Source organism: Aphelocoma coerulescens, chromosome 9 (assembly GCF_041296385.1).
Source record: "Aphelocoma coerulescens isolate FSJ_1873_10779 chromosome 9, UR_Acoe_1.0, whole genome shotgun sequence".
In the NCBI taxonomy this organism is placed as follows: domain Eukaryota; kingdom Metazoa; phylum Chordata; class Aves; order Passeriformes; family Corvidae; genus Aphelocoma; species Aphelocoma coerulescens.
Window position 1 is genome coordinate 9175052 of NC_091023.1, and position 18005 is coordinate 9193056.

Genomic DNA, 18005 nt, shown 5'->3' on the forward strand with positions numbered 1-18005 from the left:
CCACTAAACTGTCTGTATTTAATAAAAAAGAGCCTACATGGTTTGCTAAAACTGCTTGTTTTGCTTGGCAAGGCTCTTTTTTCCTTCAAAAAGGAAAAAAGGTAATCTACAAATTAAATTCATCAACAAAGCAATTTACTTGCCATTTTGTTTATGCCTCGTATAAACCTTTGTTTTGCAGATCCCAGATACTTTAAACACAACCACTAAAATCTGAAACCAGATAATGAAACAACAGAACCATTTCTACCACTGAATTTAAAGTAATGTCAGCCTTTTTACTGAGAGGAAAAACTCCATTGAGAATTGCAACTCTTCCCAAAAGTTGTGCCTTGTGCACTCCTTTTCCCTCAACATACCCTAGAGAAAGAAATGAATCAGTAAAATTTAGGCAAATTTTTAACATTTAAAAATCCATTTTTACAGTTTGTTTTACTGTGACATATTTTTCCAGATAAAGGTAATTTAAAATTTTGATCATGTACAATGAAATCAGTGCAAAGAGGCCCCAAAACACAGAAAGGATTTCACTGAAGCTTTTGGAAAATGAACAAACTGCTTTGGCTGTTTCACATACAACAATTAAGGCTACAGAACAATTCCAAGGCAGCCACGCTTTCTTAGCATAGCTGGATGAAGTGGAAAGATAAGGATATTATTTTTACTAATGAGAGAGGAAATTTTATACTGTGGAGCTTTTTATTTATGGATACAGTTTTTTACACAGACTGCCCCATTCTCTACCCTCTATCTCTGCTATCAATCTCATTCTTTGTACTGGTTATCAGCTTCCCAGAAAATAATTTGGGAGAACAAATACAAACAATCTTGTTTAAAGATGATCGAAAAGGGATTCACGTTGAGACACACTGACCCCAAAATCTTCCTCTGAATAACTGTTTTCTGGGATAGAATCTGCCTATCAATAAAACCTGCTCTTCCCAGGCTCGAGACATTCTGCTTTACAGCTGGCATGGCCCTGCACATCACTGAGACTGCAGTGGTCTAAACAGGCTCTGGAACTGTAACAGCAGCATGCCTTTGGTATTTCTGCTTTCCAAGGTTTGTGCTACTTGGAAACACTACCAACAGGTAGTTTCTCTCATAAGTTACATCCCCAATAAGAATATCAATTACATTCCTGATAAGAATACAAACGAGCACTAGATTAAGAGCAAGAAAAATAGGCACATCAACAGAAGCACTTTAAAACAGGTTGTTTTTTGGTGCAACATTGTCATGTGTTTATCCTTGCAGATTTTCAGTATCTGTGACAGATTTTAAGGAATATTTAGATGCCTATTCTTGCACTTTTGAGAGAGCATCTAGAACAAACCACGTTTGTTCTAAAATCCAACCTGTTACACCAAGCTCTTAAATCTTGTGCTGTGCACACTAATAAAAAATCCCAGTGTAGTATGGAATTACTATTATTATGGAAATGTCTATTTTTAAGGAAATACAGATTTACTTACTATTACCATTTGGTATGTAAATGTATTTCCATTATCAAAGATTCTGAGGAACCTTCTCTTCTTACCTGTATTAGGATCTTTTACTACAATGTCAGAAATCTCAAAGAGTTTGAGAGGCAAGGGCATCTTTCTGTTGGCAGCAATAGTTTTCAGCAGCCCAGGAAGGAGGGTTGTACGTGCCACCTGCAGGACAAACAGAGATGCTGCAAATCAAATACCTTCAAAAATATCTCGTTTTTATGTTTTTTTTTGTCCATTTGTAACAAGAGTTTAAAAGTAGTCAAGTGCAAATACTGCACTTATTTCTTATGTTTAAGCAACTTTGACTGAGAATTATTAAACGTGGAAATGTACATTCTCTCCATGTTCTATATACTGCATTTTCTCAGAGCGTTTATATGTGAGCTTAAGAACCCATACCATTTCACAGGTGCTTGAATTGCAGTGCAGAGTAGAAAAATAATAAAGAAAGTGAAAAAAATTCCCATAAATTTACTCACACTTATACAAAAGGCAAATTCTAAGTGCAGTTTGGGAAATATTAAGTGTTATCTAAAATGTTATCTTTATACTACAGGAAAATACTATGTAACATTCAGTCATGGGCAACCTGAAATCTATAGAAAATGTGTTCAAAGAACCAAGCAAGAGACAATCACACCTGTGAATGTATCTGTAAGAACAGTAATGTTTCCTGTGTTTTCCATTCAAACACTTCCTTTGAATTGCACCTTTTTTATTTGTCAGACTAGAAGAGTCTGATTCAGTAAATCTAATGTAAGAGGGGTGGCAGTGACTGTCTGCTCCTTGACTGCAAGTTAAAAGTCACCATTTGCTCAGCCACAGTTACTTCTTATGCTTGGTCATGCAGCATTTCTGTCTATTTATCCTATTTTTCATAACTCATTAACAGTTCCAGCTGCACATTCAGTGTAAGATGGTCCCTGGCAACATCTTGCCACCCTTGCTGGCAGAAGACAGGGGATGGGGAGAGCCATCCTGAGAATCTCATCACAGCTACCATCTAAAGCTGAAAGTTTATAGTGCCTCACAAACAGCCATCCTTCCCAATGTTCAGGGAGGCCTATAGATTTTAAAAGAGTGAAACTATTTTTGCCATAAGGAATTATCCATCCAGTAATAACCCTGCTTAGGAGCACTGCTATGGCAGAGGCCTGCCATCTTGCAAGAACAGGAGTCTGAAATTGTATCTGGCTAGAAGGGGTGCCATGTTTTCTCTTTTTGGTCACACTATTGTTTGTTGGTGGTACATTCTATACTGCTTGCTGTAATCTGTAGTGGTCTAAACAGGTTCCAACAGTGTCTTGCACAACCGCTTATTTGTGGTACCAAATAAAAGGTGTGCAAAAATTCTGTTCTTGAATCTCAGAGTAGCAGAAGACTGTCATCAATACTAGAGAGAAGATGTAGAAAGGTATTTTAGAAACTCAGACAAATCAGATGCACTGAAGAGCCTAAGTGAAAAAACCCACAAATCACAAAATATTAATAGCCCACAGACTTCTGAAACTTTTCAAAACCTTTCTGAAGTGAGTTTACATTTGTATTTCTTAGGCTAGAAAGAAAGAAAAGGCCCTCTAAATTTACCTTCCTTGTACACTAAAGAAAGCATATTAAAAAAAGCAAAACAGCACTCTTGAAAAGAAATATAAAACCTATGGGTGCACTCTTTGCTATTTTCAGAATTGTTGAGAATACCATACTTGAACTTTCACTTTCTGCTCTAGCTAAGATCAAATTATCTAGAAAGGGCACCACAGAATTGAAAAAAAAAAACCAAACCAAAACAAGAGTAATAATGATCAATAATAAAAAAAACCAAACCCAAATGTTTTCTACCCAAAGCTCAGGAAGTTTAGAGATTGCCAAGTCTAATAGTTCCTTTTATGTTGAATAGATTTTCTAGATGAGGCAGTTGATCAACCATCTGGGATTTCCTGCAATAAGACTGCTCAATTTTGCCACATTGTGCCACACAGAGCACGGTACTTTGCTTTCTTGAAAAGCTGATAGTATTTCACACTGGAAGAGAGATTTCTCAGTGAAGGAGAAACAGCAGATGACATGTTCAGAACACAAATATACACAAGCTCTTTAATGCAGGAAATGGAGCTTATAGTTTATAAATTTTATTTCATGTAGGTTCCTTTCCCTCCTTTTTAAATATAGAATCCACGACAATATTGCTTTCAAGATATGAATGATCTCACCTGAAATTCTGCCGTTTTGGGGTTTGCTATGTGCACAGCGTTTGTTGCAGAGATATCCATGCCAAGTTTATCTGCAATATCTTCTTGAGAACACTAAAAATGAGACAAAAACCCATCAAGGTCAAGTAGTTTATTTTAAAAAGACAGTAAGCCAATGATGAAATTTGATATCAAGAATGAATAATGGAATTGTAGCACTGTCCCATAATATATGCTCTCACATGTAACTCTCATAACACAAATTAAGCCCTAGTCTTAAGACTAAGTAGGCACACAGGTTTATTTACAAATGTTAATTACTAACCAAAATAAAGCTGGGTAAAAAAAAAAACCTAGTGTCTATTTAGGCTTCTGTCATGGACTGCTGTCATTTATTTGAAAATCAGGCTCAGATTCCGCACCCTTACTTGCAGTGGGTGAAGTATTTTGTTCTGAAAATAGCACTTGTAAAGGGACTGGTATCTGTTCTTTCACACAAATTAAGACAATCCCTTGAGGGAAACTTCCAGAAAGTAAAGCACTATGAAAAACAGGTCATATGGCCAAGCCTTCAATTTTCAGAGCAGCATAAGATTATTGTAGTTTGCTCATGTGTTGGGGTTGGAATGTTTTTAAAGCCCCTATTCTAAAGGTGTATTTTTAAGCTGGTCAGTAAAACAATATGCATTCACTTTATCAGGCTCAGCCAATGTCTGTGCACACATACTGCAATAGATGCTCCGTCTAAGATCCACACTCAGATTTCCAGAATTTACAACTTTATTAGAGTAATAAAGAAACCAGTAGCAGACTAGGCACGTAATTGAGGATTTGCTTGTGTACTGCAGTCTCCCAGAAGTGTTGCCTTTGCACTGGCAGCACTCAAAAGGTATGTTGATAGACTGTGAGAAAAATGAGCAGATGATACCATCTGAAAAAGTTGATTATTGAATAACAAAAAAATCCCAAATGCACACAAGGAATGCTGAACTTAGGAGGAGAGAACTGTGTTAAACAGTTTTCAGATGTATATCTGAACTACAGCATGTTACTGTGATTTAACTAAATGCATTCTGGCTAAACTGGAGCTCCTCACAGAAGGCAACGTTATTGTGTACAATGGTAATTTGGGGCTCCAACCAAGAAACAGACTGAGTGCATAAATATATAAGCAGTGTTTGTCATATAACACTGGGGTACAGAACTGTAGCCTAAATTATAGTTATCATAGTCATAAGCCTCACACTGGTGTTTTAATAAAGTGCTGGGGACACAGCAGGCTGTGGGTTTCATCCTGCCACAGCAGAAATACAAATATGAAATGTGATATCATGATACACTGCATGACCTTCAAAAATTCTGCTGTTGCAGCTCATAAAGGTTCTCGGTTGTAGCAATGTAATATATTAAATGTTTCAAGCATATTACCTATTTGGTGCTGAAAAAAATGAACTGTATTAATGAGTAAGGAAAAACTTTTTAAGTTTGACTACATTATATGAATTATTTCTTCAACATGGTACTACCACAGATCTGAATACCTCTGTCAGATATTAGCACTGCAGGAGGTAATACTACTTATTGTCCTGGTTATATAAATGCGTTAATAACCAAATATTAAAACTGGAATATATTTTTCAGAATGAGATCAAATTTTGCTTTTGAAGCTCTGTGAAATCTGAAGGTATTAAAGTCTTATTTAGTCCATTTATATTACCAAATTTGGTTGCAATAGCTGAACTTTTCAACTACCAGAAGTGTTTTAGGAGCCTGAAATGCTGCATCTTAAAATATTTGAGTAAATTATCAAAAAAAAAAATCTTTGAGCAGATCACTCTCTCTTTTAGGAGATTGTGTACTTTGAAGGATTTTTACCTCTGGCCATCTAGTAAGTTTTTAGGTTCAGGAAGAAGTTGAGAAATTCCACAGAGATTTTAATAGAATATGTGATGGTAGCTCCCCAAATACTAAAATGTACACAAATTGGACATTTAGGCAAAGGCTTTGAGCAGATCTTGCAATAGAAAGGATTTTTTAAAATGTGTAATATATTTTCAATAGCTGACTATGCCAGTCTCCACGTATGGACAGTTACCCTACACGTTTGGAGGGCATGGGAGTGTACTTAACTTTTTTGGTTTTAATAGTAGATCTCTGATAGGTTCTCTGATCCAGTTCACAGCTAAAGGGTATAAGCAAGTGGCCATGATAAAGATGTTGTTTCCTACCATACATTGTATTGTAGCACAACAACCCTGCTGTATAATTTCCACAGTACAAATTATGCCAGTTGTTAGAACAGGAGTGGCACTTGCTGCTGCAGAGTCCTAATTTTTGGTCAAAGACTATTGGCATGGCTGTAATAATATCTAAAACCAGTGATAACAAATGTAGATAAAAAATATACCATTTTTATCTATCTATCTACTTGTTACCTATATTCAAAAGCCTACCTGTGGTGAAATTTACAGAGGATGTCCCCTTAGTGTCTGTGAATTGTAACTTTTTAATGGGTATTCTTAAAATAAACTCTTTGCAGACTGAATTATCTAATGCAAGGAATCGTGGGCAAGTGACAATACTAAAGAAAAATATAGAAACAGGGAAATCTCAATACACTGTAGTAATACCCACCAGCAAGTACTAAATGTTCATGTTGGTTTTCCAGATTATTGAACTAGGATGAATTTCACATCTGGTGACCAAAGTCTTGAGAGAGATTTGCTGTCTTACAATTTCATCCTATCAAGTAAAACTAAAACCAGTCTTCTTCAGTAGTTATTTCCCTCTCTATACTTAGAACTAAATGCCATATTAACAGTGACTCATTTCATTTTTCTGACCTACAAACTCACCAAATATTATACTATGATTCCAAAGCCCTAGTAAGCAATCAGCTGCCGAAACAGTACTGGGTGATACTGGTACATTTATACAACATATCCTCAGACCATCCTCTGCAGTTTTGATTGCATCACTGTTCCAACATGAGACTGAAAAAAACATGAAATCAATGTAATATACCAGGGCAAAAGTGAGTGCTTCAGTGAATCCAGCAGCTGCCAAGTCCAGTCTCAGAAGTTCTGCGAGCTTATTGAGGGGGAGCTAAAATGAAACAAAACAGTTTTCAGCTTCCATCTAAAAGCATTTTGCTATTCTTTCCTGAGGTGGTTCTGCCTGTTACATGATGGTGAATTCACTAAGGAGGGACTATGCTCGTGTTAATTTTTGAAATTTTTGAAAGCATTAGCCAGCTGCCTTTAGGCTTGCCTGAGGAAATGAATCTCCCAGTTAGAGATTTCATACGGACTCCCTACTTAAACCCTGTCTTTTTTCAAGTACCAGCAACCACTGGTCTTAGGCTTATTCAAATCAGTGGGGCATCTGTTTTGTATCCCATCCATGGTAAATACTTCTCAAGGCAAAGCATGTCAAAATATTTAATTCCTAGGTTCTGTTTTCCCCAAAGCCCTTCTGGCATGCAGCAGTCATTTACTGACAACAGAGCATTCATTTGAAGGGGCAATCTTACTTGATTAGCTATGGTGTACGTTTTCGGAATCAGCATCTGAATGTTGTTATAACCATAAGCTATTGCTGCATCTTCTACGATATCACAGGCATGGATAATGTCTGCTCTGGTAGGAGGGATTTCAACCTCTATATGGTTCCCATTCCCTGTGACGTGTGACTTCAAACACATCCTAGTCAGCAGCTTTGCCAGGCTTGATGGAGTTTCCCTGAAACAAAACAAGAGAGTGATAATTTATGGATTTTGCACTGTATTGACTGGCTTTGTAAAGTAATCAATGTTTCTTCTGCATTGCCTCATATCCTGAAGACTCTGCAAGTGCTTTATGGACTGTACACAGTCTTAGCATTCAAACAGAACCAGCTCAGATTCTCACTCATGAGATGGCCATTTTTCTTTACTTCATAACAGTTGTGTGAAGCAGGGGAAGAACTCTTAGAGTTGATCTAATTACCCAAGATAACCCCTGAATTTTTGATAAATTAAAAAAAAATCAAATAGTCTAAACATTTTTAAAACAATGCAATAATCAATGTCTTCTAGTACCTTTGTCATGGTTAATATAAACTATGTTTTCATTTGCAGTAACCCACCTGATTCCTATTTTCTTGTTAATGTATTCAGGTTTCACCTTCTCTGTTCGATAAGCCAGCTCCTAAAAAAAAAGACAAAGATTTTAAGCATACACCGTGCCTCTATTTCTGCCTAAGAGGATTCAATCTTAGTAATCTAGCTTCTAATTGCTATACTAAAATGACACCCACAGAAGACAAATGTGGAATATTAGACTAAATTTAGCATTCTAAAGTTACAGGATTGTTGAAAATATACTCTAGTATGTGATGCAAAAGCTGTTCTTGGTTAAGCTGGAAGGGTGAATGCAGCATGAAATCCCCATTATTGAAACTTCCGATAATTTCTGATATATGCGAGCAACAGAGTCACTGAAAGTTTCTGGTGACCAGTTCATCCTAAGTCAAAGCCCTAAAGCATAGAATGGTCATGAATGAGATCTCATGGTCTTGTACAGATCAAATGACTTTTAGGAGGAAAAAGAAAGAAAACTTTCTATTTCTTTATTGGCACACAAATACCTACCAGTATTTTACTTAGCAAGTGTGCAACATATTTAAGGAAGTTATTTTGTATGTATTTAAGTATTTCATATGTTTATCTAAACTTCTTGATATACAAATTCTTAAAAACCATAGCATCTGAAACTTTGGGGATTTTTTTTCCTCTATTTTATCTAGGGAAGCTGCTTAGGTTACTGGAGAAATTTCTATTTTGTTGGCTATCTTTTCAGGATTTTACATCTTTCCTCTGGTGATTAAAACTGACATTGTGAAAAGAAAAAGCTAAAATGACACTAGAAAACCTCTCACCAAAAAAACAGTCTGTACTTGCTTGATATATCCGATTTTATGAACTCAACTGTCTTCAGTTACTTTCAGGAAACAGGAGGAACTGCTTTCTTTATACTTATTAAGAGAATAAAAATGTAAGACTCCATTACTGCAAAGAGGTCTGTCAGAGGCTCTGAACTGCACTTGAAGTCAACATTCGGCCTTATAGACCTTTACATAGTTGGTGTCTGTAAAGTGAAAGACTGAAAAATGCAGTGTTACAAGGTTATTTTAACTGAAGGGCACTAAAGCGTCCAGATCTGATAAGTACATTATGCTGAGGCTGATTTCAGTTGTCCATAGGCTTTAAGGCTGAAAGACCTCTTCCTGCATTAATTTTTCCTGATTTGGAACATGTAGGTTTTAAAAGCTTTAGACACAGATTATGACCTTTGATTGCAATCTTTACTTGTTTCTGAAAAAGTTCCTATCACATGCACTCTAAACCATAATAGTGTCTTTTTAACCTCATCACAATTCAGTGGAGCTTCAGAATGAGTTTCCTAGACAAGGAGAAGCTGGAGATGGAGTTATTTTTTGTGGGGTTAGAGAAGGCTCTGGCTCACTAATACAGAGATAGTGCCAAGCTGGGTCTTTACACTACACCCCAGAACCAGCACATGCTGCCACTGCAGAAAAAAACCACAATGTCACTCTTACTAGACTTTATGTAAATAAAGCCCTCTCCCTAAGGACACAAATATATCCTAATGCTGTGCTTACCGGATAGATGTGGGTCTTCCCATTGGGATAAACTACCTCTGCTGCTTCAACACTGAAAGAGACAGAAAAATATAAGTAAAAATGTTTTTAACACATGGCCCAAATGTAATGTCTCTCTGTCTGGAGATTTATACTCACGTGAATGGCTTCTCACAATATTCACTGAACATTGTGACTATGATATCAAGAACAATTTTTGCCTACAAAACAAACATAAAAATCCCATTGAAATCTGCCACCCACTGTGTTCAAGTAGACAAAATATCTTAACAAAGAAACAGGGAAAATATCTCATCTTACACCCTCTTCATTCTATTCTATTTAATAATCACCAATTTCCTAGCAGTGTAGAACACTAGATCAAATTTTAAAAAACATTTTCCTTCTGATGAAGACATTTGTGCAAAACTTGAAAATCTTTGGTTTTCAACATTCTGAAGGAATTGTGTATCTTTTCTAAACTCTGTTCTTTAGAAACATAGGGGTTTTATTACCATTTGGAGCTGGGTCTTCCTAACCTTCTGTCTTATTAGTCATTTTACTGAAGTTCAAGTGAGAATGGAGAGGTTAAAGGACTGGGCATTGTTTAGCAATACATTATCAAATAATCTGGTTTTTTTTGGTTATTTTTGTTTTATTGTTAATATTTTAAGAGATTAGTATAATGGAACATAATAATGAGATTCAGATGAACTTCTCAATCTACAAAGGGGTTTTTTTTTTGATGTCTAACAGTGTAATTTCCTTCATGTAAACAGAACAACACTATATTTATTTTACTATCAAGACAAGCATTAGCAAGAAGCAGTTATCTATTAGTTTGTTTAGAAGCCACTTCCCAACATGTAAATTTATTTGTGTTGTTAACATGTCATTATGTAGTAGGGTAAGTTAAAAGCAATTTTGCTCTTAAGCATCAAGTTAACACACTTTTGGGAAACTATCAATGAATGCACAACCTATATTCAAGAACAGGCAATTATAACTCCTAGGCTTTCATGCTTCAGCTTTGAGTTACAGAATTTGCATATGGAAAGACTTGAATTCAGCAATTATTTGTAAAGCATCCCTGCTTGAAAAAGATAACTAAGTAGAAAAATTGTTTACTTTTTTCCCTCAGCCCAAATTTTCAGTAGGAGACAAAATGAATCTTTACAAAGAGTATTCTGCCAAAACAGGCAGACTTAGTAAATTTTACTCTTTTCAAAGCCTTTCAGATTTAGAAAAAGTGTTCGACAAGGACAAACAGTCTCTAATTTACTTGAATTATTTTCTCATACAAGCTGAACACTTAGCGTCAACATAAAGATACAGTAAAATCAAAATTCAGCTGAAACACAATGCTATCTACACAGCAAGCCTGAAACTGTGTCAAGGGAATTCCACAGTCCTACAACTTTTGTATTGGAAGGCTGGCTCCATACAGGAAATGCCATGTTGTTGTAGGTCTTTGTATTGGAGCTCTATTATCCAAAGGGAAAACAATTATATTAATGCATATCAAAAGCTGGAAAGATTTACCTTTGTAATATCTGTGCCTGTACATTCAATAAACACATTTCTGGTATTTAGGCTTATTTTTGTATGATCTCCTAAAACATGTGAAAACAAAAACATGTTAAGAAATATTAGTTTTATTGCAGTAACACTGATACTCATTTTGTGTCAGAAAGATCACTGTCATCCTCCACAGCTTTAAAAAAACCACTATCTACTGCACCAACATTCAGAGCTGTTGGCTGAATAGCAGTTCTTTTCATTTTTAAATTTATGAATCAAATAAAAGGAAAAAGACAGAACAGACACTCTGACTGGGTTATGCTTTACACTGCAAGAGACAGGAATCCACAGGTATCCTGGCACTCAGCTGGAAAGTCAGCTAACAGAACAGTGGCCATCTGCTGTTTAGGAAAGGGCTCTGCACTGCCACAGCAACCCATCTTCCCTCGGTTTAGTCTCACATTTGCATCAGATGTGTGATGTGTCATTTCCTTGGGCAGGAATAAATGAAATGGTTTTAAAAAAAGTGATTTAGACTAATGACTATCAATAGCCATTTTGTGATGTCCTGACACTGTCTGCTGATACACTACAGGTTGCTCTACGGTTGTGATTTAGGTCCTATATGGGTCGCTTCTAGGCATGAATTTGCTTTGTCTGTACTGGGAGTTATGATGTGTGCATTGAAGAGCATCCCTGGTGCACTTAGAACTTTTCTGAAGTGTCTCTTTTGCAAACTGGATGCAAAGTCCCCCAGTAGTTGGTTCCCTACAAAAGTGGGGTTTGTTAGTAAGCCACAGCAATCTGGAGTAGCTATACAGAGATCTCATTCTGCCTGTTAGGTACGGATGGGCGGTGCACACCTGTAGTGAATTCCATTGCTGGGAATCATGCAGGAATGGGCGTGCATGGTCCTAGAACTGTGTAGGATCATGCCAAATCCAACCTCTTCGTCCTTCCTGCCTTTCCTTGCACCATTCATTAATGAACATGCACCCCACCAGAGGCAAAAGAGAGCATTTGGATATACATGGGAATTCCTGCTTCCTTTGTTTGACCCTGACTTAGCTTCTCTGGTTTAGTTTCCTATCTGAGAAATTAGGTCACAGATAGACTGGAAGGTAGGTGCACCAGAGACCTCAGGGCTGAGGGATCTTGTACTCCCTTATAGCTGTGCTGTGTCTCTTTGCTGATGGAATGTATTCAGCATGTCTGGACTTGCTTCAAAGCAAATACAACCCTTCACTTCAGTGCTTGTAGATAATCCAAACAACCAGTACAGATGTTTACATTGCACTATCTGTTTAAAAAGGACCTCTAACCTGGAAGCCTCTCTTAGATACTGTTCTCTAAAGCAGAGGAGGGCACTAAATTTAGCTCAACCTTTTTAATTGATAAAATATAAACAATATGCCGTGCTTATACATGGAACACACCCAAGTTGGAATGAGCCTAACAAAGAAGGATCAGGCACAGTGGTTGATATCACCTTCAATTCAGAACAGTTTTTGTTACCAGTCCCTGCCAGAGAGTTTGAGCTGCCTTTTAAGAAGATTTGGGTTAGCTGGATAAAGGTCTATTAGGAAGCATACATCCAAAGAGATTATCACTGCAGATTCATTGGTCAGTGTAGGGAAATTTACTGATTCCTGACATATATTTCAGTATATAGGTATAACGAAATGTCTTTCTTAAAGAAGTAATTCTTGTCATGCCGTTAAACGGCTTCAATAAATGTAGTTCTCAAAAATCACCCACAGTTTCTTTTGCATTCAGAGGAAACCCATGTTTAGAAACAATGCAAAAAAGTCTAGACCAATTTATTATTTTTAAGCCATTAAACTCTCGGGAAATCACTTGTGTGATAGTAACAGGGTCCATAAAAACTAGTTCACATTGCTGGTAAGTTCCCAGCTGTGACCTCATAAAATGGAGTACAAAGTTGCAGTTACCAGTTACAGTTATCAGTTTACAAAATAACTTCATGCAGGCTTCTTCTAGCTAAACAAAATGCTTTCCTAACAGAAGTTCCTCTCACAAGGTACTTCGTTGAGTTGCAGAAGGGTATGAGAAGCTAAATGCAGAGGTTTGCAGTAGGACTTTTACATCCTTCTGATGAAGATGAGAAAAAGGAACACTAGCTGCCTAGGGAGGGAGCAAAAATGTGACTGCCTTTACACTGAAAGAAGGAAAGAAGACTATATGAAATTGTGAGTGAATCAATTAAGAAAACATAATAATCCCTATTACACATCAGTGTTTCTGTCAGACATGAATTCACACACAAAACAGCAGTAACAGTACAAAGCAGTCACAAATTAATCTTACCATTGATAATTGGTGGCATGGACAGAACAACCCCATTGCTGTCATAAATGACAGGGTAACGTGGCTTGTTTTCAATCAGGTGCAAATAGTGCCGAAGGTGGCTGTCAGTCTGGAGAAACAAAGCACAGCCTGAATTTCACTTCAGCTCACAGGTGAGCTGCCACAGAGCCACAATCCTTTGCCGAGTGATTAAGGGGAATTTTGAAGGTGGGAAGAATTGGGTTAGAATTAGGTATTTTACTAGCAAAGGGTGTTTATTCCCAGCAGCAGGAAAAGCTTGAAATGAGAGAACTGGATTTTTGGTTTTCTTCAGAAGTATTGAAGATTATTTAAGGATTCTCTCAAACATGCATAGGCTATGCAGTCCAAATGACACCCCTGTTCAACACAGCAGACAAACATTGCCAATATCCTTAGTCTACAGGAACTCTACTTAAAAGTGATAAAAATTAGCACTACAATACTTTTAGTTATAAATTGCTGGATACTGACACATTTATACCTAAATTTGATTCAAATTTTACATTTGTTCTAATGACATAGGTATGTCCTGTACCAAAAACTTAATTTCCTTTTAGTCTCTCTTGTTTTTGAGCTCTCTTACTCTTTAGTCAGAGATACTTGAGGATTTGTCTCTATGGCCAATACATGTTCCAGCAGAGCTGTGTATTGTAATGATAAATAGTGATAAATAGTAGCATTTTCAAATACTGTCATTGGAACTGGCCCACAAAACACTGTCAAATCAGACCTGATAGAATCTTTTCCTAGCATTTGCCTGGTTTCATCAGGATGCTGGGCCAGGAGCAGTGCCAGACTTTACTTGATAAATCAGAAACTTACTACCAAACCCACTATTCTAAGAGTTGCTCTTAGCCCCAAAGGTATCTTTCACAAACAATGAAAATAAAATATTACCATGCATTTCTCATGATAAGCAAAATACGGAATGTTCACTGGCTGTGAAGCTATGGAAGATAACTGTGTTTTATTTGTAAGAACAACTTTTAATAGCAAGGTTATGAGAGATATTTAGCCTTGGAAATTTATCTTCCTACATTTAGTGCAACAAATCTGAAAAATCTCACTTACCCTATACAGATCCATAATTTGTGAGGCTGTGTACTCCTTGGATTGATTCAAGGGCTTAAATTTAATTTCAGAAGGTGCTTTGGCTGTAAAAGTAAATGGACCCGAGATGGTGTCCAAGTCATGGGTACCTATTGCTACTAACGCTCTTTTCCTAGAAAGAAAGAAGGCAAAATAATGTTTTTACTAGTAATACTTGGAGTTTCTTAGAGTATGATGCTCTACACTTCTATGCATTCACAGAGCTTACTGAAAAAGTAGACAGATAATTTTGTGAAGCCTAGAAATTATTTCACTAATAACATTTTAATAAATATTATTACAAACTACAACACTAGTCAAGACAAATCCAATGGGAATGTTGCAAAACACTTCTGTCTGAGCTGTTGCATGATCTAAAACAGCTATTTATGTTGAACAATATTAGCAGCAGACAGAACAGGTAAAGAAATGAGAAGGATTAAGAGAGCTGCTAGAGAAGATTTTCCTTGCCATAACCGTAACACCTCTCTGCAATGGGGATGTGCAGTCTCATCGTGTGATAAAATCATACACACAGACGCTATGCACTACTTTAAATTTGAGCACTAACCTGCAAATATTTTGGTGTAGTTTCTCTTGGAGGTCAATGAAACTGTCGTAACGGTCCTTGGTAAAAGTTATATTTCGGAGGACAGCAGCTACAGCATGAGGCCGGATCTGGGCAGTCTGCAATTTACAACAGCAGCATGCACATTTCAAGTGAGCATCTGAAACTTTGATTTGATCTGTTAATAGGTTCACCCAAAACAATTTGTCTATTGTTCCTCCCACTCCTCTTTCCTAAGAATAGATCACAACGAGCAGAGATATTTAAATTTCTTTAGCTCTTGCTCTGCACACAAGATTTCCAGTCTCACTGCTCTTACAAAATCGTACTGATACGGATCTTGCTGCTTCAGCAACTCTCAATACATTTACAAAGATGCAGTAAACACTTTTACCTGTTCAGTGATAATCAGCCTCTGACCTTCACCCTCAGCTGGTATTACCTTTTCATATCTAGGGAGATTTACCCTAAAACAACAACAGAAGTAAATCTGTAGCTGAAATGCAGGAAACTCTAGAAATGTAGCAGCAATTATATGTAGAAAACTTTCTTGGTAATGTTTCTTGGCATGTAATTAGTTAACTGTGCAAAACTTGTTTTTTATGGGATGGTAAACAGATTACTGAACTAGAAAGGAAGAACTCAACAAGTCATTGCAGAAAAGTGAAATAAATTATTTGGTTTGGTATTTATTACAAAGGATCACCAGAAAGTTTCTCTGCAGAATCTCCTTACAGAGGACGAGTCTCAAATGGAATAGCAATTGAAAACTTTTTAGAACAGATCCAAAACCCAATAGCACTCTAGTCTACTCTTTTAAAGTTATGCAATAGATCCTCTCCAGAGGAACATCTGATGCATCTGATCTACTCAAAATCCTAACAAGTAGGAAGTTCTGTTTGCTGACCAGAAATGGCCCCATATTTCAACAAATAACAAATGACAAAGAAATCTCACAACTCTGCCTTACCTTTCCTTAAAGACCTGCAGTCCTCGGACCAATCCTTCCAGACAAAGCAGATCATAACGGTTGGCAGGAACATCAATTTTATAGAGAATGACATCAGATGCACCCTTTGCCTTTTCTTCACCTTTTTCTTTACTTATAATGTCCTTCTCAGATGTCTGAAATTAAGCAAAAATGTGGTTTTAACCTGATATATCTTAACGCTGACAGGAGTATGACTGTGATATGACGGGAGAAACTGTTTTAATTAGAAGTTTAACAGTGTAATTTGCATTTATACAGCAAATGGACACACCAAATATGAGAAAATACCTAAGACCTCAAACTCAGAAACTGTAAAACAGTGTACCAAAGGAAAAATTCAGTACTAAGATTTTAAGAAAAGAGATTAGAGGAGCAAGAACCTCCAGGCTGTCAGATCCCAGGAGAGATCTGAGACCTTACTTTTGGCAATAGATTGGCAAATGACTTGTCAAATCAAGTTTATTCTGAAATTAAGCATAACATATGATGTTCAGATCTCTTTTGATAAATGTCATTAAAAGGCCAATAAATTAAAATTAAAAGATAAAACCAAAACAGGTCTACTTGAACAAGATTTGCATGGATAGTTATCAGGGCTAGCAAATCTCCACAAGTACAGAATCTAAATCAAAATGTTAAATATAAATTAGTTACAACTCAGCTAACAATGTCCAGAACAAATATTTTTTTTGTGGATATTGCACAGACGACTGCATATCAAACAAAGCCAAACAGATCTTGTAAAATATAATCAAAGCATGGTCTATGGCCATATTTATGCTGCTAAATAAAAACGGGCCTGAGACTGAAGATCAAGTGGCATGGAGTGCTGACCTCCAGAAAGTACAGCACTATGCCATCCTGGAGTCTCTTGCTTCCAAGGCAGTAACTTTTGCATATCTGAGGGGGTTTTTTCCATATTCAAAACACCTGTGTTAGCACAGTCCATTATAACACTCTACCAGGGGATATGCTGGAAATATGCTATACAAACTCCTACCAAATAGAAAGCAACAAATAAAAACATTACTTACAATTTCATCAAGCTCCAAACCAAACTCAAAACAAAGCTCATCAAATTCTTCATCCGCTGAGAAGGAAGAAGGTGAATTTTGATTAATAAGTAGACCTCAGACCTAATTTTGTGTGTGTTTGGAATGTTTGCAAACAAGATGCTATTTTAAAGAAAAAAGGAAAAAGTAATTTAAAGAATTTTCCTTATATTTGCATCTTAATAGCAGCTTCTTTAGTACGTATTCAATTTATTGATATGATATTCTTACAGTCACGAGGGAGGGCTTCTGAGCCTTGGAGCTCAGGTCGTCAGCCAAGTTTGTCAGAGCAACTCTGGCCTGAACAGACAATGAAAACAGGAGGGAATAACTGGGCAGCTTCTGCCACCTGCTCCTATTCTTATCAGTCAGGTTGTTCTACAGAGGTTGCATCAACTGCGCTGTAACATGTGAGTAACACAGCCCTAATCTGACAATAGAGATTTGCACCGGGCTGTCTGAAGACCCACAGCTCCTGCCTAGTCTAAACCACTGCACGTCCCTCAATGCTGCTTCAGCCGAACAGTTCTTAAATCTGTTTCCTCAGCCAGGAAGGAAGGACTGAATAAACCCACACTATTCACTGCTCGCTTTGCTTTCTCCCACCTCTTCTCTCTCCTTCTTGATTTAACTAGATCCTAAAACAGACTGAAACTCCAACCAGACACCGCGATTTCCCGAGAGATTCGGGCTCAAGCAGTGCGTGTGGGGGCAACGGGCTGAAGGGGCCAGGGATAACACATGGCTGTGCCTGGCATGCCATGGGCTGGGGAGGAGCAGGCGGCAGGGGAGCCACCGGCGGTCTGAGGCCTGGGCTTCCCCGAGGGTCCCAGTGCAGCCCCGGGACACGGGACACGCGGAGCGCAGAGGGTGCGGCCGGCGGGACCGTGCGCGCTCAAGGCTTCGCCCCGGCCGGGGCGGGCAGCAGCGGAGGCGCCGCGGCGGTGGCAGCGCGGCGGCCGCGGTGCGGGGCCAGCGCGTTCCGCAGCACAGTGGGGACGCCGGACACTCACTGTAGGTCCTGCCCAGCGCCTGGAACAGCAGGTCCCGCTTCACGCTGACGGTCGGCATGGCGGCCCGGCCCGCACCGCGCCTGCGCCGCGCGCCCGC

General features: G+C 37.8%; 1 protein-coding gene across 2 annotated transcripts in view; it reads right to left on the reverse strand.

Annotated features, from left to right (window-relative positions):
* FARSB (phenylalanyl-tRNA synthetase subunit beta) overlaps nucleotides 1-18005 on the reverse strand; it is a 36909-nt gene extending 18904 nt beyond the window's left edge. For both annotated transcript variants that reach the window (XM_069024856.1, XM_069024857.1), the window contains exons 1-15: nucleotides 17909-18005; nucleotides 16878-16933; nucleotides 15823-15977; nucleotides 15247-15319; nucleotides 14856-14971; nucleotides 14267-14417; nucleotides 13175-13283; nucleotides 10868-10938; nucleotides 9485-9546; nucleotides 9347-9398; nucleotides 7811-7872; nucleotides 7218-7425; nucleotides 6710-6790; nucleotides 3707-3799; nucleotides 1541-1658 (exon numbers count right to left, since the gene is read on the reverse strand). In XM_069024856.1, the coding sequence (XP_068880957.1) occupies nucleotides 1541-1658; nucleotides 3707-3799; nucleotides 6710-6790; nucleotides 7218-7425; nucleotides 7811-7872; nucleotides 9347-9398; nucleotides 9485-9546; nucleotides 10868-10938; nucleotides 13175-13283; nucleotides 14267-14417; nucleotides 14856-14971; nucleotides 15247-15319; nucleotides 15823-15977; nucleotides 16878-16933; nucleotides 17909-17966 (1465 nt within the window). In that variant the 5' untranslated portion in view covers nucleotides 17967-18005. The remainder of the gene's footprint in view (nucleotides 1-1540; nucleotides 1659-3706; nucleotides 3800-6709; nucleotides 6791-7217; nucleotides 7426-7810; nucleotides 7873-9346; nucleotides 9399-9484; nucleotides 9547-10867; nucleotides 10939-13174; nucleotides 13284-14266; nucleotides 14418-14855; nucleotides 14972-15246; nucleotides 15320-15822; nucleotides 15978-16877; nucleotides 16934-17908) is intronic.